The sequence below is a fragment of the Watersipora subatra genome, chromosome 3 (assembly GCF_963576615.1).
Source record: "Watersipora subatra chromosome 3, tzWatSuba1.1, whole genome shotgun sequence".
Classification (NCBI taxonomy): domain Eukaryota; kingdom Metazoa; phylum Bryozoa; class Gymnolaemata; order Cheilostomatida; family Watersiporidae; genus Watersipora; species Watersipora subatra.
This window is the reverse complement of record NC_088710.1, coordinates 24761885-24788097: the sequence shown is the minus strand read 5'-3', so window position 1 is coordinate 24788097 and position 26213 is coordinate 24761885. Positions and strand designations below refer to the sequence as shown.

General features: G+C 34.5%; 1 protein-coding gene across 1 annotated transcript in view; it reads right to left on the bottom strand.

The window, feature by feature from the left end:
• The window catches only part of LOC137390463 (leucine-rich repeat-containing protein 40-like), a 34226-nt gene that overhangs the window by 6757 nt on the left and 1256 nt on the right, over positions 1-26213 (bottom strand). The window contains exons 2-5 of the mRNA XM_068076791.1: positions 24757-24976; positions 24518-24652; positions 10802-10942; positions 6959-7096 (exon numbers count right to left, since the gene is read on the bottom strand). Of these exons, the coding sequence (XP_067932892.1) occupies positions 6959-7096; positions 10802-10942; positions 24518-24652; positions 24757-24976 (634 nt within the window). The remainder of the gene's footprint in view (positions 1-6958; positions 7097-10801; positions 10943-24517; positions 24653-24756; positions 24977-26213) is intronic.

The following is a 26213-nucleotide window of genomic DNA, read 5'->3' as shown; positions in this document are numbered from 1 at the left end:
TCATACCATGGACTTTAAGTGCGGTGTTAAGTGATAGAGTTATGCATTAGACACAATGGACCATCAGCATTGTTGAGTCAAGTTGCAGACAAAACCTATTAGCAGCTGATAACACGTTTTACCAGCAAACTACACTGCTATTGCTAACCTTCAGTGTGATGGTATAACAGGTTAACTAAGGATTACTAGTGATTAAGAAAAAGGAATTCTTAGAAATTTTTATACCAGTTAGGTTACAGGTTTAAAAATACACATACATAATTTCAAAGCCATTGAATGAAAATCTTGCAGCAGCAGGCATAAAATGCGAAATTACGAGAGATAACATGTTTTACCAACAATGGGCAGAATTATTGAGAAAGTGCAGGTAGACCCCGCTTCGGTTTTGCAATGCGCCTTCTTTTAAAGGTGCTCTGGCGGAGCAGGCTTCAACCCCATTTTCAGACTGCTGTATCTATTGCTTAGCTTTTGTTTGTAGGATAGCTTGGTCAAGTTGGGCCTAATCTAGCTCGAGCTGGGTAAGAACTGGTTAGACACAGGGGCGGCAGGCTATCACCCGACACTTCCCCATTTAGTGCACTATTTCTATTTAGAGCTCAGGTACGTAGAAGGGCTAGCTGAGGCCTGGTGTGGTGCCACTGGGCTCCATAATACAAATAGCTAAACTATTTCATCAATGGCCTTTTCCCAATAGCAAGATGGCAACCCAAATTGTACCATATCTTGCATGGCTTAGACTACCCACGGCCCATCTCCCATCACCTGGTTTCCATCCTTAAGCTAGGTCATGGGGCAATTCCTCTAATTCACTAATTCAATTATTGTATGAAATGTTAGCCAGTCATTGCGACTAAACAGAGGTGCAATCTCTTAAATCTGTTTCCCTTGTTATGCATGTAACTCTTCAAAGATTGAGTATATTGTTTTATATGCAGAGGCTTTGCATGCTTTCAAGAGAATTGTCACGCAAAAATTAACCCTGTTATCTTTGATGTGCACGTCTGAGTCCAATGGCGAGAGAACTTTAACAATTGGAGGTATGTCAAGCTACACAACGCAGATTGGGTTGGGAGGCCATTGCTGTCACCACCAGGGGTATTTTCTGTTGAATGAACCCCAACCTGCTGCTTTAGGCTCAGGTGTTCTAGATCATTAGACCACAATTAATTTCTGGGCTGACTGGTTGTCTGGCTCATTTCAAACACTAGCCTTCAGCCACTCTCAAGGGGTGCAAGGGGCTATCTTGTTTTGGGGTTTATGCCTTGGTCAGCCACAAACCTACTCAATTCCAGCTAATTTACTAAATTAACAATTGTATTTGGTATTATGTGGCTCCTGAAAACATTGGTGTTGCTGCACTCAGTTCTTTAATGTATGCTTCCACATAAACGTGCATAGATAATGGCAAAGTGGGATGTCCCTTGATGCCTGCGATGAAGTTTACTGATTTTAAACTTGCATCTTCTGCAACGGTCTCTGTAGTTTTTCAATGCAACCGCTATATCGTATTTGGCCCATACCAACAAGTAATAAATAGTAAACACAATATTCTTAGGCAGGTTTTGGTTAGCCGGTGAAGTGTTACATTTGTGGTAACTGCAAACTCATCACTTTAGCCGGAATGCCTAAGTCAGTTAGAAAGGCTCTGGCCAAGCCTTTACCGTGAACACTCAGCCGCAGTATCTGAGGCTTTGCTAGCTAGTTCTGAATTTACTGCCTCTTTTAAATCTGGTAAGTCTGCTGGCACTTCTTCTCACCGGTCAAGTTAGTTATGCAACTCCAAGTATCAGCCTCACCTCGCTGGGCAGTTTACTCGTAATGGCTTTATTTAAACTTCCTCTGTTTTAAGCTAAAATCTGGGCTTGCCGGGTCAAAGTTGAGCCACTTGCTATTTTAAAGCAACCTCTATTCCCATGCCAAATCTTACTTTTCTCCTCTATTGTGGTTGGCCAGAGTCAACATCACTCTGGAATTTGTAAGGGTATTCAGTTGACTCCGCAGCTAGCTAAATGAGTTATCATAAGTTTCCTGTAGCCATATCATATGGAAAAATTTGTAAAGTCATACTGAGGTTTTCAAAGTGTTGAGGTTTGTTGAAGAATAATGTGAGAGACCAAAGGGGAGCCTGCTAACATCTGTTCTGCTCTACCGTGACCTTTAGTGAACTTTTCTGTCAAAAAAGTTCTGTGTGGTTTACTGATACAGCAACTCCTCGTAGCGGTCCAGCTTCTTGGTGACCCTTGCAGTTTGTTGATTGTACCCGACCAGCTCAAAGTTAGCTTGCTGGAGTGGCACTAGGTCAATCAGAACTTTGCAGCATGAATGATTGGTTGGTTTCTCTGGCTGCTCTATTTGTCTCCCTTAATTGTTTTGTCTGCAGTATCTATGTATGGGTGTGATGCTGAATGGTAAATAGTTGCCCTGAGCATCTCTAATGTTTTGGCTGCTGTTTTCTCTAAATTTAAATGGGCAATATTTTTAATATTACATATTTCTAGGTTCTGAGGCAGCCAAATAGCTGTCAAATTTCTCAAGATATGTTTGCAGAGGTTTAATAAAGTTTTCTTTTTAGGTATACAACTGGCCAAGCTTTTTGACCAAGTACGTATAGTTGGCTCAAGATTTTATGACTTGGCTTGGCTCAAAGTACCAGAGTTGCTGTTTTTTGATAACCCCTCAACCATCAAGTGTTAGACAGGCACACTCAATTATCAGGTGTGTACATCGGTGGCTCATCTAGATCATTCGGCAACATATTTTTGTGAGCTTGTGTGAGTGCATCATTCATGACTTCCATTTGGCTCTGCAGCTTAATCATTTGCGCCTAGGTTAGATAGAACTTGGCAAGTAGATAAAAGTACTGTAAGTTAGCTGATCTGACAATTCTATGCCTTTATTAGCTGGGGGAGCAGCAGGTTTCACCAATTGTAGCCCATATCTGGAAGCTGGGCCTTGAGTAAATCTCGATGCCCCAGTTTTTTTGTTTCAGCTCGTGTGCGTACTTGTGCGCGCGTCCATGCACTCATAGATGCGCATGTGCAAGAACAAGTTGAAGACAACATTGCTTGACTTATTCTATTTAACTGTGCACTTCAACAAGTTTCTGTATTACTTGTATACAACAAATTAGGCTTCCAAACCATTTAATGTAACTGTATAGTTGCATATGTGTGAGATGTTCTATCTCAGACTGACTCTACTACCGATTCAGTCCTTCATAATTGAGGGTGCCTTGTTTGCGGTAAAGCTTGGAGATACCCCATGTTATGGGCCCATGCTTACTGATGCAGTTAATACAGCTGATTTGGCTGATACTGTTGATTGGCAGATACTAATATTTCTAAATTGTGAGTTGTAGCTCATATTCAGTATCAATTATCAAATAAAAAACTAAATTAAGATATTTAACGATTTGACTAAAAAATATTTGACAGTAGTTATAAATTGTTGCCAAACAAAAACAAGATGAAAAACTATTTCTTAAATTTATGTATTTGAAGACTTGACTATATGAAAACTTTTCAGGCACTATATACTTCTTCACTTGCTCAAAGATAGCCCTTGCTTTTTAACTCACAACTAACAGAAACAAAAACAAAGCAAGCACTACTACAAAATGTCTGTTTACTTTTTAAAAATGTTAATACAACTCCCTGACCACTATTGATACTGTTTTAATTTTTTATAGCTGGATCTTCTTCCAAGTGCATTCTCATGTTCTTTAATATTACTAGCAGGTAGATGCAAGCTGTCACATAAATCTTTTCTAATAGTAATAATGTTATCTGCAATGTTTCCGGTAATATTGTAACTTAAGCCTTATGAAGATATTAGAATTACTGTTTGTTCCTTGTCCACCAAATCTTGTTTGTGTACTAACAGTTGCATAACATTCTTCCATTATGGTGCGTTGATAATTTTACACACTCTGGACTATGTCTAAACCATTCCACTCATTTCTAGTTTTCAAGGGGCATTTTTAACAACGCATGGTCATTTCAGCTGTAGTCTCGGCGGCAACCATGTGTAGATAGTCTATAGTTTGCTTTTTTTCTGGGTGACTATTAGGTCTACTAGAATTCAATTGTTCTGATATCAGTTTAGTTTATTAGCCAATCCGTACTGAATACATCACCGTGTTTCCTAAATAGCTGTTCTACTAGCTCTTGGTTTCTTGTATTCAAGCTTTTGGTCCACCATTCTATATGTGGTTCTAAATGTTTGCACTCGATAACCTCAGTTCCTATGTTGTACTGTTCTTAGTTTAATTATCATCGGTCATCCTTCTATGCCTAACTTTGGTAGCGTTTCCATTCATCTGATGAAACTCCATCTGGGCTCTTCATTGGTCTTGCTTCAAAAATGTACTTCTATGTACTCCATTAAGTTGTCTGATTGAGTCTTTGACTTCTTAGTTAGTATTTTATATTTCCACTTCATCTACAGGCACAAACTGTTTGATCGCTATTTCTTCTTTAAACTTGTTTTTTGTAACCAGAATTATCATTTTAATCCCAGTTTTCTGTGCCCTTATGTTATGCTGCAGCTACCATTGGTTTTTGCCATCTTTCTATTATTTTTGCTAATCCATTTTGTGTATGAGTTCCGCCAATTACCCTGCTTTCAGAGTCTATCTTCCATAAGTGAGTAGGGGTGTCGCTTCAGTAAGACACCCTCCAACATAAGTTTGGGTGTCCGTCCAGATTACAACATATTACTGTTTTTCTATCTGTAGCTATTGCACTCTTTTCCAACCATATTATACACCGGTGCTGTCTAAACAAGTCCAGCCATAGCAGAATATTACTGCTTCATTCATGCTAGCAGAACCTGTCGTTGGACGGCAACGCCTCCAATGGTCATTCATATGTCTCCTTCTCAATGCATTGCTAATGTACTCTTATTTTTCAGTCTTCTGCTATTAGCTGTAAGTCTGAATATATAGTTGAAACTTTTTGCAAGTTTTTTGAAGCATTTTAACCCTTTGGCAGGGAGAGCAACGAGATTGCCGTTTTGCGATAATGGGCAGAGTGATTACTATGTCATCACGCGAACATTTTTTATATATTGATTTTTGGTTGGTTCATTACCACTTTTTGTATAAATGTTTTTTGCAATGGTAAGCTATGATATAGTGGTCTCATTTAGCAAAAGAAATAAGCTGTTTTTAGAAATAAAAAATGATTGTTTTGCAATACTAAACAAACAAAAAATCCAAAATAATAATTTTTTGTAAACAAAATCAGAATTTTGTTTGTAGCTTGCGGCTGCTTTTGTTTCTGCTTTCTGAATGTTTTCCCAGACTGTAATAACTTTTTACTGTTGTGGCAACCTCCAAAAAATTACCCATGTCTTTCTAATGCTGCTGCAAGGGGGAGTAGTGATGGTACTAGATGTGATAGTATGATATCAGCTGATTGTGATAACCTCTCAGAGTTAGTAGCCAGAACTAATAGTAACAGCGAATCTAGTTCAGATGGTGACTGGCCCGATTTTGCATCAGAATCTGAGAATGAAAGCGAGGAAGAAGCTAGTAATAGTTCTAATGATTATGGAGGTCAAGATGATGCTAGTGTCTGTACTATTAGCAGACATCTGAAGAGAGACAAAGCTCACCAAAGTATAAATTTTTTGGAGTAACTGGCCCGGTATTCACAGCGGTAGGCGCTAAACCAGTGGACTATTTTGAAAGATCTTTTGAGCCGGTTAATCCAGATGGTACATATGTGTCGGAATTCTTAGTCACAAAAATCAACAAATACCACCAGTACTAGTTGAAGAAGCACCCTGGTGCTGAAAGCTTACTCCAAAGTACCTCTATGGAAAGATGTTACTGTGCCCCCAATGAAAGCATATATAGGAGGTTTTTTAACTTGGGTATCAATAGAAAACACTTTATTGAATCCTACTGGAATACCACAAATTAGTTTAGAGACATACTAATGTATGGATATATATAATTCACCCTGAACACGTTCACGTTGATAATGGACTTTTTTCATATCAGTCACAAGGATGCAGAGCTAGCTAAGGGTTCAGAAAACTTTGATCATATAAACAAATTTAGACCAGTGTTCCAGCACCTCAACAAGACATAGAAGATACATTAAATTTAAGCATGTACTTGGCATAAAAAGTAAAACTTCTTACAATCTTGAAAAAGAACACCATTTAGAAATAACAGTCGGCTTAGAATTTTCCAGATTTCCAATTAGCAATTTTCATATTCAGTGCTCATATTTAAGTATTGATTAAAATTTTAGTTTTAACAAACTTCACCATTAAATTATTTTACCATTTTCTATTTCTTGACATTTTAGTTTCCCTGAAAGTTGGCTAACAATGTCATTATTAACATTAAGGAGTTTGGTCACTCGATAGAATGTTTGGTTAATATAGTTCACTGTGTGATAGGTTTAGAGGAAGCTTATACACTGCGCTCATAAGTTATACGCAATTGGGCACTGCTGCAAGAAAGATAAAAAATAAATAATTGTTCTACTACTGTCAGAAAGTTTTAAGATAATCATTTAAACATTTAGTATTTTTAAATAGCACAAATTATATCATCATAATAAAAATTAGCACTTTTTGTGGTTGCGACATATGCTTCGATCAGTTTAGAGTAACCTTCTTTTGGTTACTAACAGCGGTTTTTATGAAAACTCAGTACAGATTAAAATTGGTTCAGACTACTAAAGGATAAATAATCTGAATAACAAAGTAGTACTTGCTTTAGATTAATAAGTATGGACGTACTACAGAAATAACAACGTTTTATGAAAGTAATATTTATCAACTACAGCTTGATTCAACTTTAGTGCAGTTGGAGAGTAAAATAACTTTACAGGATCTGATAATATTCAGTGTTTAGTCATCAGCAAGTTAACATGGCTGCTCATCAATAAGTAGTAAAAGTTGTTCATTAGAAATTCATACAAACTATGTGTATATTTACCTCTCAGGGAGTTGGCTTATGTGATGCACTGACAGGTTCAGCTCAGCGAGTGAACTCAATGCGGTGATAGACTCAAAGTCCTCCCTAAAATTGTTACCAGCGAGATCCAACTTTCTCAGCACTTCTAGAGAGCCAAAGCTGAGAATAAAAAATAATAAACCCACTCTCATAAAAGGTTCGAAAGGGTGGATTGAGTGGTGCAAATGGCAACAGGCTTGGCAAGAATCCAAATATTCAGATAAGATAAATGTGCGGGACAAACTTTCTTCCTAAAGCTTTAAGCAAGACGACGATCGCATTATCATGGGATAACTATGAGTAATGTAAGCAATATGTGATATAATTTATTTCAAACTACAAGTGTTCTAGCTGATTATAGACTTATTAACCATACTAGACTGGACAACCTAATGCATCACGGCTCAGCATTGTGTCCTACTTAAATAGCCACATTCTTTGCGGCATAACGTCGATGGTTTGTTCGCTTTGCCTAGTCCAGGCCGTAGTTGTAAGTAGGAAGCCATGGAGAGTGGAGCAACTATACCGGCACTGAAAATTATGCGAAGGTAAATTTTACTCCAATTGTTTTCAAGTGTGGTTGTGAGAAGTATCTAGATATACAGAGCAAAGAATCTTGCGAATTTTTCCGAGATATGTACAACAAATAATAGTTTCTCCAAAATCTTTTCCTAAAGTTCATTGCTGGCACTAATATTTGAAAACTTGTTTCGCACAAAGAGGTACCAAGCGCGAAATAGACAAAGTGTTGCCCATTTCATGAAGTTTTTTATCACCATGGCAGGTGGACATAGGCTAATAGGTGAGTATGGTGATGGCTGTGCTGTATTTGAGAGTGTAGTAAAACCCAACCAGAATGATTTTTACTTTATGGTGGTCTCATAGGGATGCAGTCATTTACTGATTATTTAGCAGGGCCAGAGGAATAGAATTTTTTGCTGCGCATTTGGATGTTCTAATTCTCCAACAAAAGGTAATGAACTCAGTTTCCACATTTTTCCATTGAAAGAAAAACACCTAGACAGACGTAACAAGTGGATAAACGCCGTAAAACGTTCGGACTGGATGCCTTCCAAATACTCCGTGCTCTGCAGTGAGCATTTCCCAATAGACCCTTATCGTAGACTTCTTGGTACGAAGATGGTTGCCATACAAAAGCCTACTGCTGTACTAAGGGTATTTGATTCTCTGCCAAAATATCAATGAACGACTCAACCAAAGCATAGACGACTGTTATGCCGACCAACACCATCTACAATCTACATCATTTTCACCAGACCGAGATGAGCCAGTCCTGACACCTTCACTTTGCTATGAAGAGCCAACAGCTGCCAAGCAATCTGAAGAGATCATTCCTGACCCTCTACATAAGCGCACCTGAGGTAGAACAAAAATCACACCAGAGACACGTATACAGAATCTTTTAAAGAAAGTAAACACGCTCAACCACAAGCTTCAAAGGCTTCAAAACACCACACAAATCTAAAAGAATTTGCTTGCATTACTGCAAAAAGTATGGCTTTTGTTTGTTTCAAACTTTTCATTACATATAGATCAACTGTTTAACATTCAGAACTGCTACAACCCTTATGGAAAGGGTTATAAAAGTCCACTCACAAGAAAAAACTGCAGATATATCAGTAACAAAATTGTTGGCATCATCTCCTACCTAGAACAGTGGAGCTTGCTAGATGGACGCTCTCTCGACACCAGCCAACGTAAAACTTTTATAATTGGATTCAAAACTGCCGCTGCTTTGTACCTTGGAATTGGGCATTGCATTTTTCAAACATTCCGCGAGGCCAAGTATTTGCTTCCGTACAAGCTTGGACAGAAGCATATAGAAACACTGTTCTCAAAGATTCGGGCCAAGGGAGGTTTCAACAATATCCAGATGTCCGTAGCTTCAAATCTGCATTGAAAGCTCTACTAGCGAAAACAGATATCACACCTAGCTTGAGTGCTAACTGTCTTGATTTTGATGCTCAGATCACTCATGCTCCCTACTTCTCTCATCTAAACAATGAAAAAGTCATCTAAAGAGTGATGATGACTTCCATGATAATTTGGAATCAAGCGAATGGCTGGAAAACGATCTGCCAAAATCTGTATCGGACATAGTTGAGTACATCAGTAGGTAAATACAACCAATTCCTCCACATTTTCTACAAAACAAGAGATCTGGCACACATTGCAGCCTTGCTGCATGTGCTAAACTGCATGACTGCTCACATTGTGGTGCATCATCAGGGTATGTACATATATGTATTTTGGTATTAGCTACTTCACTTATTGTTAGTGTATAGAGCAGATATATAGAAAGCAGAGTAGGTTGAAGTATGACTGCAACAGATCAGTGAGATGTAGTTAAAATTATTTTACAGTTGATAAATATGCTTTCTATAATAACATTAGCATATGATATTTATTTAGCAGGTTATGTGGTATAAAGCTTAAAACTCAACCGCAATGGCTGCACCAGCTTTATAGCCTCCTTTCCAGATTTATGCACCAGGGATGATGCGACACTAATCAGTGTAAAAGATAGAGGTGGTCTGTTTACACCTCATCCTGTCATCACAAAGATATGTCTAGGCTCTAAACTGATTATACGGCAGTGTGTCAGTTTACAAGGAGTCACTGCAGACATACACAAGCTGGTGGTCACTAAGACTCTTTCATTGGTTTTACAAAGGAATTTGCATCAGGAATTTTCATGCTCAATTCACAGCGCAGCGTTAGTTAAAACTATCACATCCAGATTTGACAGAATTAGAACTCACCATGCGACTACAAAGGTAGCAGCTAACAAGATTAATCTTAGATCAAACCTCAGCCGACGGGACGTCTTTAGTCATGTGTAGCCTGTCACAATAATTATGTCTAGAAATGTGTACTATTTGTCATTTGTTTTCTACGATTTTTCTGATGCTGTTTGCATAACAGCTAAGACCCAACATTTATACTCATGGCAGACTGCGATCAGTGTACCATTTACCAGTGTGTATGCATCTGAAATTAGTTTGTACACCTAGCTATCTGACATGTTAGCCCATAGCATAGGGCAACATTGATAGTTTTGCAATATTTTTGAATAAATCAAAATACATTTTTACTGGCACTTTACATATGAAATATTCAACTTTATGTTTCCAAATTTGCAGGGTAGGAAATGCGTAGTGTATAAACTTTACATCTAAACTTTTAGGCCAACATCTTGTGTACTTTAGTAGTTATGTCAAATTACTCGTAGCAACAAAGCTGTCTCCGTCATTCTTTCAATGTAAACAATGATGACTCGCTTGCCTGACGAGCTGCGAGTGAACAAAGCGTTGACGTTACGTCACGAAGAATGTGGCTATTTATGTAGGACACCGTGGCTTCGCATTGCCCAGTCTAGTAAAGTTAATAAGTCTATGTAGCTGATAAACTGATGAAGTTTTGGCTATCATTTCTTTGTTGGTCCACGCCAGCGGAAGGTGAGATATCCTATATGCAGAGGCATATAGATTATGTGGGAGTAAATGTTAGTGTTTAAGACAATGATTGATTGGCACCTCTGATTAAGTAATCTAAATAATACAATAATACTTACTTTAAATTCAAGAGTATGAACTTACTAAAGGAATAACAAATGTCATAAAAGTTATGTGTAGTAACTATACTGATTTCATCTTAGGGCAGTTGGAGAGTTAAATGAACTCACGGTCTCTTATAATATTCAATGTTTAAGCACCAGCAAGTTATCATGACTCTTCATCAATTGGTACATGTAGTAAAAGTTTTTTCTTAAAAGGTCTTCATACAAACTATGTGTATATTCACCTCTCTGGGAGTTGGCTTATCTTGCAATGTGACATGTTCAGATCTTCTAGTGAACTCAATGTAGTGATAGACTTAGGAAGCACTTCGATAGGATTTCTAGAGATATTCAACTCTCTCAGCGATTTCCCAAGAGAGCCTAAGCTGCAAATGAATATTATAAACAGATTTATCTCTCATGAAATGTTCATATTCTTAACCTTGATTCTATTAAATTGGCTGAAAGATACAAATTTGCTCTAAACACAGCAGTAATATCCAGCTTTATAATAAGAACCTTTTTTAACCTATCAATTCATTATCATCAACTTTTCTATTTAAAATATCATATAAATGAGCTATACATGTAAATGTCGACCAAAAAGTTATAAGCAAAAAGGTTTCAGATGGTTGGCTTTAATTTTTAATTGTGTTTGAGCGCTAAAGAAAGCTGATTTAAATTAGCGTGTGAACCATGAAATAAAATGATGTCTCAGAATTATATTAATGCTAGTACACTAGCAGTGCCTTGTACCATAAGAGATTGTTACGCGTAATAACTATTTCTACAATCATTCTTAGATGTAGGGAAGTGGTTGAGTGGCACAGATGATATTGTGATTAGCCGGAATCCAAATACAAAGATTTGCTTCCTGTGTGAGACCGACCTTCTTCCAAAGGTTTAAAGCGAGACGGTGGTCCCAGTTTTTATTATAGTAAAGCTAAAGATAACACATGCTAAAATATTTTGAACAAGAAATACTCCTTCACGAACTCCTCACAATCATTTGCCTATACACACCCTGATATAATAAAAGAACAACTGCATCAAATGATAATATTGATTAACTTTACAAATATAATTAAAAAAAAGCATACGATAAATCGTTTTCAGTTTCTAAAATAGTCTGAAAAAAACAGGATGTTTATCTTAAACTATCAAAACATTGCATGTAACGAAAATGATAATATACTCCATTTGATAATTCAGAAAGTCTCAACATTGTTTATAAAAAACCAAACTTTGTCAAAGATAAAACATGTGAGTAATATGTTTATACTTAGTTTGTTTATCTCAATGATTAATTTTTTTACCAGAGTTATCTTACTTTTATCACACAATAAAACACAACAAATCGATAAATTTAAATAAAAAGAACGAGAACAAAAGTGTTAAGGTTTTGAAAAATATGCCTGTTTTAACCATAAAAACATTCTGTTTAATAACAGCCAAATAAGCTTTGCCATTTCACATTTACATATATTTTTGCAGTGTCAACTCACTCAACCTAAATACATGAAAAACTCATTCACAGACTCATATTGCAAATTTATAAAAAACAAGTGACAATTAGGCAAACGCTGCAGCCTCAACTTAATGACTGAGATGTTATATATATGCAGGATGTAAAATTTTTTACTCAAACCTATGGATTATAAAGACTCAGCATCTGACAATGACTATTTCTTCTAACAGTCATGCGGTAAAATAATTCAGGTGAAATGGCCACTAATTGTGAAAGTGTCTATAGTGATAATTAAGACTTGACACAGAAATGCCTTTGGATCAGAATGCATTCCAGAGGTGTTACATACGCTCTTAACCTCTATTTAAATCCACTATCAACTCAAAACTTTAGGGAGAAATGTTTTACAAAATATTAAACGTTTTGGTATACAGTGGGTGCTCCTACAAGATAAATCATCTATTCCAGGAAAGTTTGTTGTAAGGATTTTACGTTTTAAGAACAGTAAAATACATGTACGGCCAAACCCCCTTTTGGCTGTAAAAAAAAACAATAAACTAGACTTTAGTTTTTAATTGGTAAGCTGTCTCACAACTGCAGTATTATTGGTTTGCATCAAAAACTTATCTCATCAACTTCACTGGTTTTATAGACTATGATTGAGATACTTTTACAATAAGTTGATTGGGTGTGCACCTTCAACATACATTTACAAAGATTTGCCATTTGCTTCTAAACAGCAAAGTCTATTCTGGAAAGTAAAGCTAATAACATATATTGTATGCATCTACGAGAAAGCAAAACAAGATTTTTATTATAAAAATGACAGCGTCTACCAGTTCGTTGTCTCTCTGTAGCCCGGGATAAGGTTAAGATCAAAATAACTTTTGATGATACTACAATTAGTGACATTCACATTGGTAGTTTGCGACCAATGTGAATGAGATCGACGCGGTAACGTCGGTCTACCTCCATTTTAAAGGTCGATTTAATGAAATTAAGACCAATAAAGGCTAAAACATCAGCTAGAATTTGATGTAATTTTTGACTTAAAACACATGTAAATTGTATAATCCATTCCAAGATGTCTCCAAACTCTTCCTTTTGGCTGTAAAAAAAAACAATAGACTAGACTTTAGTTTTTAATTGGTAAGCTGTTCCACAACTGCAGTATTATTGGTTTGCATTGAAAACTTTTCTGATCAACTTCACTGTTTTATGGACCATGATTGCGGTAATTTTACAATAAGTTCGTTTACAACATCATTGCTGCATTTAGCTTGAAAGATTTTAGCTTTGTAAATATAGACCTAAAGTTTTAAAAAGTATGAAGTACCTGCTCTTCATAAAATTAAATAAGTTATTCTATTTATTATATTTTACAAGAATTTTTAATGTAGATTCACTATGAAAAAAATTCTGGACTGAGGAATTTCATAGAGTATGACACCATTTTAGCACACAACTAGTGGGAAACTGTAGCTAACAAAATTTAATGACAACGTAAAAAAAATGTTTGTGAAGGATGACTGAAAGCTTTGATATTCAATTTCAATTCTCGCTTTACAAATACTTGTAGAGTGAGTTATCATCACAGTAAATTTTCACAGTATTCAGCATCAAATAAAATTATTCAACCTCTTCAGCCATATAAGATTTAACCATATCATTATATTTATTGTTCTTGTTTCTTATATGTTGAATGTTCTTTTAATGTGGAGTGTAGGAATTTTGTTTGGTAATAAATAGCATAATCGGTTTTTATATGACGAACCAATAAGGATATATTCAACAACAGCTTCAGAGCGGAATAATTTCAAAATGATATTCAAATCATTTTATCAAATCTGAACCTTCATTTAATAATGAAAGAAATAGCTTTGATCTAAAATAAAAGTTGTTGTCAATGCTTGTGGACCATTGTGAATATAACTGTGTGGTAATTTTCCCCTGATGGTTACAAAAGACAAAAATTATTTTTGTAATTTCTCTATATTGTAAGGTTGGCATTGTTTATTGATAAATAAATTCTGGAAGCAGTCATCCGCATTTACAAAACAAAGCAATAAAACTTATTTGACAAAATGTATTGATAAAATTGATACTGCTCTCTCAAATCACAAAAATGATTTGGTTATTTGACACAACCAATCAGACTTTGTTTTAAAAGAATAATACCCTGCCACTTTTGACCATAATTCAAGTTGTTTGCTATATTATTATCTAAAATGAGTCTGAATATAATTCACAAAACTTCTGGTTAGAATAACTTAGACGATTTATAAACTACTGTAGCGAAAAACTGACTCTAAACCATGAAAATATGTTATTTAAATTTTTTGGTATCTTACACAACGTGCTAATCTCTCATTATTAAATAAATCGCCTATGTTTTAAGTGCTCAAAACTACAATCAAAAAATCTTTAACTGCAATGAGAAACTCCATTATAATAAAACCAGCCATTATCAGTATGAGGTGAAATATCAAAATACATTCTAAGAATATTTTGGATGTAGCTAAAGTGTAACAGTCAGACTTGGTAAGGCTCTGACATGGTAAGCATAGCAAACAATGAACTGAATTTCATGTTTTAAATACCTGTCTGGGATTTGGTGGATTCCGTTGCTAGACAAATCAAGAACTTCCAATGAAGTAAGTTCAGTGACTAGCTCAGGAAAAGATTGGAGGGGTTTATAATATCTTTCAGGGTGTGATATCCTCAATACCTTTAAGTTTTTTAACTTTACAAACCTGAAATAAGGTAATATAAATAATAAGAATATAATGAAAAGTAAGTACTTCAATAAATACTATATTCACTCTACTATACTGACTTGATTTCTGATATATTTTATCTTAAAATACCTCAGAGCAATTGGCTGCTGCAAGTAAAGACATGACAGACGCATTTGTTATCAGATCTGCTTCATACAATGGATCCATTTTTAAATCAATTACATTTTCACTACATTCGTAACATTCAAAAATATAAAACCTTGTGTGTTTGCTGCTAGAATTAAAATATTTAATTTTAGTTTCCTATTTATCTATATATTCTAAACGAATACTTTTATGTTATTTCTATCATATCACAGTCAGACCAGTGCAAATCTGTGACATTGATGTTACCTGTTAAATGAGAACAAACTATTTATGCTTTTTCATTTTGCAACTAAAGAGTATGAAAAGCTTTAATTATATTTCTTTTTTATAAAATATGTAAAAATAAACCCTCTTTAGAGCAGTTATCAATAGTTAAACTACAATTTATGTATGGTGTATTCCACAAACTGCATCATATTCCTAGTGTCACTCAATGAGAGTACACGAGGCTGGTAATTTATTGAACTATAAGAATGCTAAATTGTGTTCAAATAACTTTGGAAGTGCACATCAGTAGTTTTAATACGAATTAACAACTTTCAGATTTCGTTTTAAGCTCATCATCCTATACATTAACAATATTTTTTGATCTCATTCACTTGAAAAACATGAATCACAATCAAACAATATTTTTCATTTTTTAAAAGTGAGAATAACTGTCTCATTAACTCATCACGTGCATTCATACACCATAGGAAATATGCATTAGAACTGAACCGAGCGAGACTGATGTACATGTATGTCCAGTTAAAAATCTCATTTAAGCAACTTACGAACCACTAGATCTTTGGGTAAACAACTAGTAGAAAACTGTAATATGATAATAAATATTTACTTATCAACTCTAATGTAACATTAATATATTGGAACAGAAGAATCTGGAAAACAATTAATTTAGGTCTTATAATTAAGTCAACAAATAAGGCAATCATTCACGAAGTTTAAGTACACTGAAGCTTTTGACTCTATGACCAATTAGGTGGGACCTCATCAAAATTTTTTAAATTTTTGTGGTAATATTTTTATGAATTATGTGTAAAAACCTGTCTACAGAAAAGAGTGAAAAAACATTCATTTTCATCAGAATACCTACTTCATAACATTATTGTGAAACTCAAAGTGTAAACAATAACAACAATTTTATCATAGACTACATGTAGGTCTATAGTTTGAGAAACCATTAAAATTTCAGCTTGCACTGTAGAAAGAATAAATCTTTTCAACTGTTGATTGTAACTTTGGATCATCAATGTTATTTGTGAAGGAAGTGTAATTGTTCATGAACTTAACTTATGACCCCTATAAAAATTCTCCAGAAAACGTAGAGCCCATTTACAGGGAGAGATCACACATACCAGTATTAGACATGAATCAAGCACAGAACAAATGAATAAAGCAAATAATATATCATTACTAGGTTACCATAAAAACTCTACAGATGTATATGCACAATAATTATACACTACTACTTGTGCTTACTGTACTTGTGCTCATGCAGGTGAAAGTCTTATGCCCTGAAGGTACCCAGTTAAAGCTGGAAGAAAAACGGTCGCTCTAGTTATTACCCAATTTACTACTCAAGGTCCACAGCTACAGCACTCAAAATGTATATAACATTAGACAACCAATACTCAAAGCCAGGGTTAGGACTGTTGCTGATAGTTCAACAGCACAAATTCTTTTAAACTTTCTAAACTTTGCAATTTCCATTCTTTTCTCTGATGGAATCAGCAACATTTTAATTTCTTTGATAGTCAAAACTCTAAGCATTTGACCGGTTGTAAAATGCTTTAATGTAAAAAGTTTTATAATCATTGCAAAAACATAATAAAAATATGAGGGTTACTATTGAAGTTCAATAAAGATTTGAGGTGTCATCGTCATGTTACAGTGTACTCTATTAAGGTTTGTCACTGATATTTGTTCATTCAGTGCTGTTGGATCTTTTTACAACTGAGTTTTCTACTTTTTAAATATATGCAACAATATTTGTTTAATTCATCACTCTTTTAAGAGTTTGACTTCATCATTGGAGTCGAAGAAAGTCATAAACTGTGTATGAGATATAATCTTTACGAAGGGTGTTGGTAGAGTTCAAAATTGTTGAGCAAAGTTGACTCAGCGAGTTTTTTTTAACACAGACATTATACTTGATTGAATGGTTAAACTCAGACTTGAACTCTACCCATGAAAAGATTGGTAAGTCAATATTACTCGATTATTGGAGTAAGTCATATTCGGCAGGTTTGCTGGTGTAGTGTCTCTATTGCCAAAGGTGGAAATATATCATTCATTGTGAGGGTATCATTAGGCGGTGTAATCAAAGTGAGGTTCAATAGTTTATATGTTGAGTCATATGAAGATGTGTTTTCAGTCACAACCAATTTGATCTATTCTGGGTGCTGAATTGTTTCATTGCTTCTCCTCTCTTTTCAGACGTGATAAGTAACACTTTTGGGATGTGGTAGAGTTCAATAAACTTGGATCAAAGCTTCATTTCCTTTACTTCTGTAGGATTTTAGCCACCACCGCATTATGCACCTCCTCAGCTTGCAATATAGCCTGTCTATCTTGCAATAGTTTTCTTACATTCTGAATACATTTCTTTTACTCTTTCAATGTCCTCAATGTACAAATTTAGCTATCGGCTTACTGCCAGCCATCTTACCAAAAATTGCCAATTTTTCTTCACGATATGAATACATGTACAAGATTTTTTACTTCGAACTCTATATAAAAATCCCTATCATTCTCGTGGTGTCACACATCTGGCGATACTGGGCCTTCCCAGCAAGCATCATAAATTAGCATATTAACATATCATGTTGTCTAGCCTGGTAGGTATGTTTCTCAATACTAGTGGTGGGAGTCGATCACAAGTGTTGGTGTCCTTTTCAACAAATAGAGCTTTAGGTAAGTTAACCAGAGTCAACTTAAGTTTCCTGCCGACTGAGTAGCCCTGTGGTCAAATCATGTTAGTGAGCAGTTAGGGAGAGGTTATGTGTGTCATATATCCACAGTTCACAACATCTCAGAGCTTGGAAAAGCCCCAACTGGAATGCAGCCCCTTGATACAAATGTATAGCTCTGGGCACTTAAAATACATATTACACTATCTCATCCAGCACATTTGCTATGGTAAAATCTCTCCCATTTAGAAGGGCTATTGCATAACTCTATAAGGGAAGTGATTGAATTGTAATGTGTGGAATATAGTTAATGATATTTTTGCATTGCTTATGCTTACGCTTGTTCATGATTTTTCTTGCTTGTTAAACAAGTGCTTTGCACTTTTTACTACCTTACAGGATGAAAATATTTGATGGATATAAAAATTCGCGACTTCGCGAACAGTCAATTCCGCGAATTATTAGATTCTGGGAATAATTTAGTTCTATTTTGTAATCACAAGGGAAAATAACTACTGCCTAAAATTAAAAACTAGCCGCTAGGCATAAATACTAAACGTAACTGAGTTCTAAAATATTTTTAAAATCATCGCCGGAGCTTCGAGTTAGCCCCATCACCAATGCATCACAATTCTTTACAAAATAATTCCAGGTTGTCAAAAGATACCATGAAAAATGGCATTATTGCAAAAAATAGCCGCTAGGCTGAAGTACTAATTGTAGCCGAGTTCCAAAACTTTTTAAAATCATCGCCGAGGCTTCGAATTAGCGCCATTGTCAATGCCTCGAACTTCTTTACAACATTATTCAAGGTTTTCACAAGTTATTCAGCAAGGCATTGTCATCGGAAAAATCTCCCATTTAGTCTTTTTACATTGAAATCAACTTCATCAACCTCTAATACGGAAGTTGAGGATGATAATGATTCTGATCTGAACATTATGGTATGTATTTGATTTGCATTGCAGATACGTTTTTCTATAATTAACTGCAATAGTTAATTCTTGTTTAAAAACTAAATGCTTTCATTAAATACTTAAGCTATTGTTTTTGTAATTCCTTTACACTTATTAATATTTTTTTTTGTGTTTACTGCAGATTGAGAATGAAACAAAACTTATTCCGATTACGAAAACTAGAGATGAGTAGTAATATTCACCAAGGCAGGAATATTGGCAGAGAAACAACCAGTCAACCTAGAACTCTTCATCAACAACAACTCCTTGATATTGCTGCCGCAAACATGATGATATTATATATTCTATTTCGTGTATAGATATATTATGATTTATTACAAACTTAAGTGTACAAATAAAACATTTCAAATACAAATAAAATTTTACAAATGATGAATGGGGTAAATAAAAACAGTTTAGCCCATATGGCAGTTGTCTGGCAATAAAATTAAACTGATAATTTTGATAAGTAAATACAAGTGTGTATTGGTGCTCTCTGACTAGTTATTTTGGTAATAGCAGCTCTATATCGCTGTCACTGTTTTGGGTAGATTTTGAAAGCGATTCTCTCGCTACTACATGGCTAGAAAGGAAGTTATCATCACAACTCTCCTCGAGGCAAAGTTCTGCCGATTGGCCAAAAATTTGTGCTCGTAAAGGCGTTTTTGTTACTTTTTAAAAACAAATATATTCTCCCTGTTAGCAGCTGCGGTCACTTCTACCTCAATTTCAAAACCTCCCCGAATGATTGGTGATCTTCTAGGAATGACATATACCACCCTTGCAGTCATTGTGCCTCCGTGTATGATGGAAAATATTTCTCCCTCACACTGAAACAAAGCGGTAAGGATGGAAAACAAATATTGTGTTTTACCGAAGAACCAAAGTAAAATTCAATTATTAATTTAGTAAATGATTTTGAAAAAAACTCATTACTCACCACAAGTTTTTGGTTCATCCAAGGCCTCAAAATCGATGAATAATTGTGAAAACCTCTGAACGCAGCAAAAAATTTATCGCTTAGCATAATCGACTCGTAGTTGTAAGCTAAATAGAAACCGAAACACGCGGTGTGCGCATGCGAAGAGTTAACTCTATTGCTAGCCGCAATAGAGTTAACTCTTAATAGAGAGTGATTGTGTTCGCCCGCGAATAAATTAGTCCGCCAATATACATGAAAAAGGCAATTTGCGCAAAACTTAACTCCGCGAATAAATTCATCCTGTAGGTTATATAATTTTGTTAGAAAGCCTAATAGGCTTCTGCCAGATTGTCAGTGTCACTTGCCTTTATCAATAGAAATAAAAAGGCTGTGTAGTTTTATAAGTAGTATAACAGTTAAATACAAATACACTAAAATGGGAATATTTCGATATCCAATGGTATTTAGCCGGCCAAACTAATTGATGGCCACAACCTGACAAGGTTACAAAGTTGAATTGCAGACAAATGGTTTTCAACTCTGCTTTTAAACTGGATCATTCATTTAGAGCGCTGACAGTCTTGCCATGTTTTAATCTTTCGTTTAACTTTGTTCTTTAAATGGCAGTCAGCACTGTTTGACCACCAAAAGGTGCATTCTATTTTTTTGGCTCAACTAGTGGTTTCCGCTGATTTTAGAGCAAATCCTTTGTCACTTTCTTCTAATTCATGTAATTTTTAGCATTTTTAAAAACTGAGTGCGAAACTGAGTAGAATCTACAGAACTGTGCTGATTCCTGGTTGCTCAATGGACATGTCCAGTATAGTTTGTTTTTGCATGGCTTAAATAGTGAGCCTTGAGTTTGGGTCCTCTATCCATTGTTGTCCAAGTTTTTTTTCTGGTAGAATTCATTCTTCTCATGGCTTTGATGATCATCTGTTATGGTGGTGAGTGCATCATTCTGCTCCTATTGCTGTGTAGTGTCTTTGGTCCAGTTGTTTGTGTCTTTGTATCTGGAGATAGCTCTATACTACCTTCTTTTTAATATTTGAAGCCTGTTCAGTAGTTGGACAGAATTTTCTGGATGTCCCTTCCATGCTCTAACCTATGGTGCCACCCTTGATAATCAAGCAGTTGCAGCTTAAAAATGATTTTTTGTGAAAGATCGTTTTGGAGCGCATAAAGTTGCATTATTACAAGGTAGCTAGTTGTGACATTAATTGCTTACATGATGATGTGCCAGTGAAGCCTGAAAGGCAGTAGTTATTGGTAACTCACACCATACTGTCCTGAAACTAGAGTTTGAAATGACTTCCATGGCCCTAATGATGCAAGTCTGTACAAGGCTGCTTTGACCGATAGACAATCTTCCAAAGTGAAGGTATGTCAAGGTGGTTCATGTCCTCCATTGGAGGGTTGATATTGGCCATACATTGGCATTGGTGGCAATCCTCGCACTCCTGCTGGCTCAGTTTCTGCTAGTTCAAGATATATCTTTCTTTTTTGTAGGGTATTAGCATCTTCATCTACTTATTTGGTAGTCTTTGAAGGAAGGCATTTTAGAGCAGCTAAGCTAGTGAGTTTTGTCCTCTTGTGTTTTAAACTCCTACATACTGCTGAGGTTTGAAATGCAAAATCATAATTACAATGGCTAAATGTTCTTTGCGTGACACAATAGGTTCACTCATCCGCTGACAGCATTTTAAAATGCTACACAAGAACCCTTTCTTAGCTTTTCTGCCATTTTGATATTAAAGCTCTCAAGGCCATCACGCTAGCATTGGTTTCCAAGTTAAAATGGCAACTTTAGTCTTTTAATAAATCTATGGTGATAATTTTGCAACTCTAGAAATGACCAGAAGGCTATTTTATGTCGCGGCCAAGGTCTGATCAAAGTAGCAGCAAATTTTCCATCATCGATTTTCAGCCATTTCCTACTCACTGTGCGGCCAAATAACTTAAAAATAAAATACATTGTTAAAGCTATAGTTTTAGATTAGTGGACTTCAGTTAGAAAAAACAAACACTTTTGAAATATGTTGTACTACGTAGCTGTACCACTCAGCGTTGTCAGGGTAATAAAAAGTCTTTGAACAGAAAATTGATTTATCCTTAACATATAGCAACATTTACCATTCTAACTTTCAAACTACATATCATGAGAGCAGTTTTTTCTGTAGTTGAAATAAATTAGGAAAGAAAATAAAAACAACTGTGAAAGTTATCATACTTTGTCAAACTGTAACTTTCAAACTTTATATAATGAGGGAATGATTTTGTGCAGAATGGGTTCTTTTCTTTGGAGGTATTAGACAATGTCTAATTTATTCTAATTTGTCTAAGATTAATAAAAGAAATATGACAGAATATGGTAGTATTTTGGGGTTGAAATTTTATTAGAACAGTTTCTGTCAAAAATGGTTGAATGACAAATTAATATTAATCATAAATGTTGGAAACTAACTAAGTAATAATAGGTGACAGTGATAGAACAATGAATAATGGTTAAGCTTCTAACAGATATTAAGCTCAATTTATGTTTAAAAAATGCAAGTTGCAATGAAAACGATAACGTAGCCACGGTAAAAACTTATATTATAAACTTAAAAAGTTATACAAAGTTTATAAATGGAAAAAGAGAATGTAAATCTACCTATATATATATATATATATATATATTTCTCAAAGTATGTAAATGTTTGTAAATATAAGAGATTGAAGAATAACTGATACTAACGATAAATCTTACAAATAATCTTACATTAATCTTAGAAATGATTTTTGTAAAACTTGAAAATAATTACAAATGATTACTAATTGGTTAGGTTTAGAAGGATAAATGTGTAAGCTAAAACACAAAGTGAGCACGGATAGAGAATTTTTTGAAACACGCATTTAAAGAACGAAATATCGGCTGTTGAGGAAAGGAAAAAGCGCTTGGTACTATACTATATTGCTTTTAAAATAAATGATAATTAACAAAATGAATAACATTTAACAAAATAAAAACAACTGTTAAGGTTTTCGAAATTTTTCAAACAACTGTAACTTTCAAACTTCATATTATAAAGAAAATGTTTTCAAACCACTGTAAATTTAAAAGTTCATAACTTTTTGTGACGTATAGCTTTTAATAACGTAAAGTTCAACCTATTCTTGCGGAACTGTTCTAGCATTGCTAACCGAGTTTGTTGAGATCCGAAACAGTTTTTCCCATTAAAATAAAATTATCTAGATTTTAGTCTGTTCCAAGGTGAGAAAAACTTGGGTAAATTCGGAGTTTACTTTGGTAAAGTATGTTTTCTATATTTTACTCCATAAGCTGTACTGTATTTGGCATGCTATAAATAGAAACGGGTATATATAGATCATGTTTAATTTTAATAAAATGTTTAATATTTATGATGCTGGAACCAAAAAGCAAAATTAAAAATTTTATATGGGTGGGTTTTAAAACATCCAAAGCTTTAAAGTTTAAAATACAATACTAAAAGTTGCAAAAATAGATAATGAAACAGCAAAAATGCAACAGATATTTGCATCAAAAATCGTAGGGAAAAGAAAATATAAACAGCAATGGCCTGCTTACTTTACCTCTTTAACTTAACAACTTTACATTTTTACTTAACACTGGAATTTTCAAACTTCATATCATGACTAAAAGGTTTTGTGCAGGATAACTAAATTAAAAATAAATAAAACAACTTTGAATGTTTTCAAATCACTGTAAATTAAAAGTTCATAACTTACAGTAACGTACAGTGGAACCTCAGTTATCGAACATAATCGTTCCAAAAGGCTGTTGTGTCTTACCTGTTAAATTACGTTATGTGTCAGATTGATCTAGCATTGCTAACTGAGTTTTTTGAGATTCGAAACAATTTTTTTCCATTAAAATAAAATTATGTAGGTTTTAATCGGTTCCAATATGAGGAAAAACTTTGGTAAATTTGGAGATATAATTCGGTAAAGTATGTTTTCAACATTTTACACCATAAGATGTACTGTATACTGCATAATACAAATAGAAACGGGTATATATAGATCGTGTTTATTTTTAATAAAATGTTATATATTTATGATGATGGAATAAAAAAGCAAAAGTAAACATTTCCTACGTTTGGCTTTTAAAACATCCAAAGCAATAAAGGCTAAAATACAATACTGAAAATATGCAACAAATAGTTACATCAAAAATAGTAGGGTAAATAAAATACAAACAACAATGGCCTGTTTACATTACTGTGTAATAAGTATGCTCTCAATTATTATTAGATGTTGAAAGGCTATCAATTATTAAATGATATATATACCAATTATACTCTGACAGCCCTGTGGACCATGAGAGGTCTACATGTGTAATAAGTATGTGATCAATTATTATTAGATGTTGAAAGGCTATCAATTATTAAATGCTATATATACCAAAACTCTGACAGTCATGTGCACCATTAGAGGTTTACATGTGTAATAAGTATGTGCTCAAATATTATTAGATGTAGAAAGGTTGTTGAGTGGCACTGATGGTAGTGAGCTAGCTGGGAAACCAAAACTCAGAGATCATACAATGTTCAGTGCAATATTTTCTCTAACAGTATTTGTGTGACTTCAGACAGAAAAACTGACAAGCACGATTCTTATTATAGTAAATATTAACTATAATAGAGTAAACTCACATCTGTCACAACCTTCTGGTAGCATATGACTAATTTCAAACCTTTAGAAAATTCTATTCTTAGAAATTTATTAATGCAATTTTTACCTTTGTTCGATATCTAATGCGTTATAGTTGAATTATACAAAACAAATTAACTGAATTACCAGCTGGAAAGAGTTTCCAATTTGCATTCAATAACAGAAAGTTCTTCAAGAGAGTTTGAAGGCAAGCTTGGCCATTCTAGAGAGAGGTCAATATGGCAAAGCTCCAACTTCTTGAGGCTGGTGAACTCTTTCAGACTAAAATACATTCCAAACAGCCGTTTAAACCTGTAAAAACACTGGGAACTTAAGCTATACCAAAAAGTACAAAAGCCTTTTGTTTCACATCTCCAATATCCTACCTTTCTACTGCAGAAGTGTTTCGCAAACGTAAATGGGTCATGTGAGGGGCAATGTCAACAAGTGACAGGTGGCAATCTCCATCCATTGTTAGGTGAGTTATATGATTCTCTCCAATATCTGTTTTAATCTCTTGCTCATCTATTTGATGTTTACTCTTAAGGTCTTTAAGCTCACCATTCCATTCTGGCTCCCCAGAGTGTCGGTAGCCTATTGTAGTTGCTGGAAGTGATAAAAAGAGCAGCTATGAATTAAATAACTTTAAATATGTGATTGCTCCTTTAATGTCATTCAAATACACAAAATTTTCCTTAGCCAATCATGAAAACATATTTTTTATATAGGTCATCATCAATTTTATTGCTAGCAAACTCGTTGTTTGTGATTTCAAAGATGCTTGTTGTTAAGAAATGTGCCATTCATTGAATCATCCGCGCTGAATCTACACTTTTTATCAACAAACTAAATTTTTTTTACTATGCTTCAAGTCCCAACGAAAGTGACTCAGACTTTTCTGAGCATCAGATAGTTAAAAATTGGGGCAGACAGCTCATGGTTACAGCTGACAGGCATCAGCAGAGTTATACTGCAAAGAAAGATAGGATAATTGAAGCAAATCTATCTTTAACTTTGTGTATTATATGTATATATACTAAACTAAAAGTAATAATTTTCCTTGTGATGGATACATTTACTAATTAACAAAATTATACTTTAGGTTTTGTTACGATTTGAAAGTAACTGCATCAAAAACATAGTTAAACTACCAAAGTTGTTTTTTTACAACCAAACTAGTTCTTTGTATACCTCAATCTGATGTTTCAACATATATGAAAGACTGATTGGAAAATATGTGGAGGCGGGCAGCATGAATGTCAATTTGTTCGAAGAAGCGTGAAAATTATGGGCAACATTAGCATCGCTTCGCGAGTAAATTAGTTAAATTGATTTTCTTAATGTTCTTAAGACCAAGTCAAAAATTATAGTGCCACCATTTCGAATGCTACTGCTGATTAAATGATATTATAAGGGAATGGTTAAAATTGTATGCTATGACGCTCAAATATAGGTTTTTGTGTTGGTGTACAGTGTTACCATATTGAAATGCATTTATATATACACCAAACATTCAAAGGGTTTAATACCACATGCAAGTTGCAGTTAAATTTGTAAGTAGCCTTTTCTAGAGGTAGATACCTGCTGTCAAAACTAATTAATCGTATGGCAAAAACCTATAGTTGTTAAGCTTTGTATAGATTAAACCTATTCAGATTGTCTTAGACAACATTCAAAACTTCTAATTATTTTTAAAATTTAGCTCAAAGTTTTTTGTATTCAAAATACTTTTAGGCAGTTTGTAAAATAAACTAAAGGTATATCAAGATAAAATATTTGAGATTATATGTGGTTTAATAGAATTTCAGCATCAGGACCGGAAAATGCGGTAGAAGCAGACATA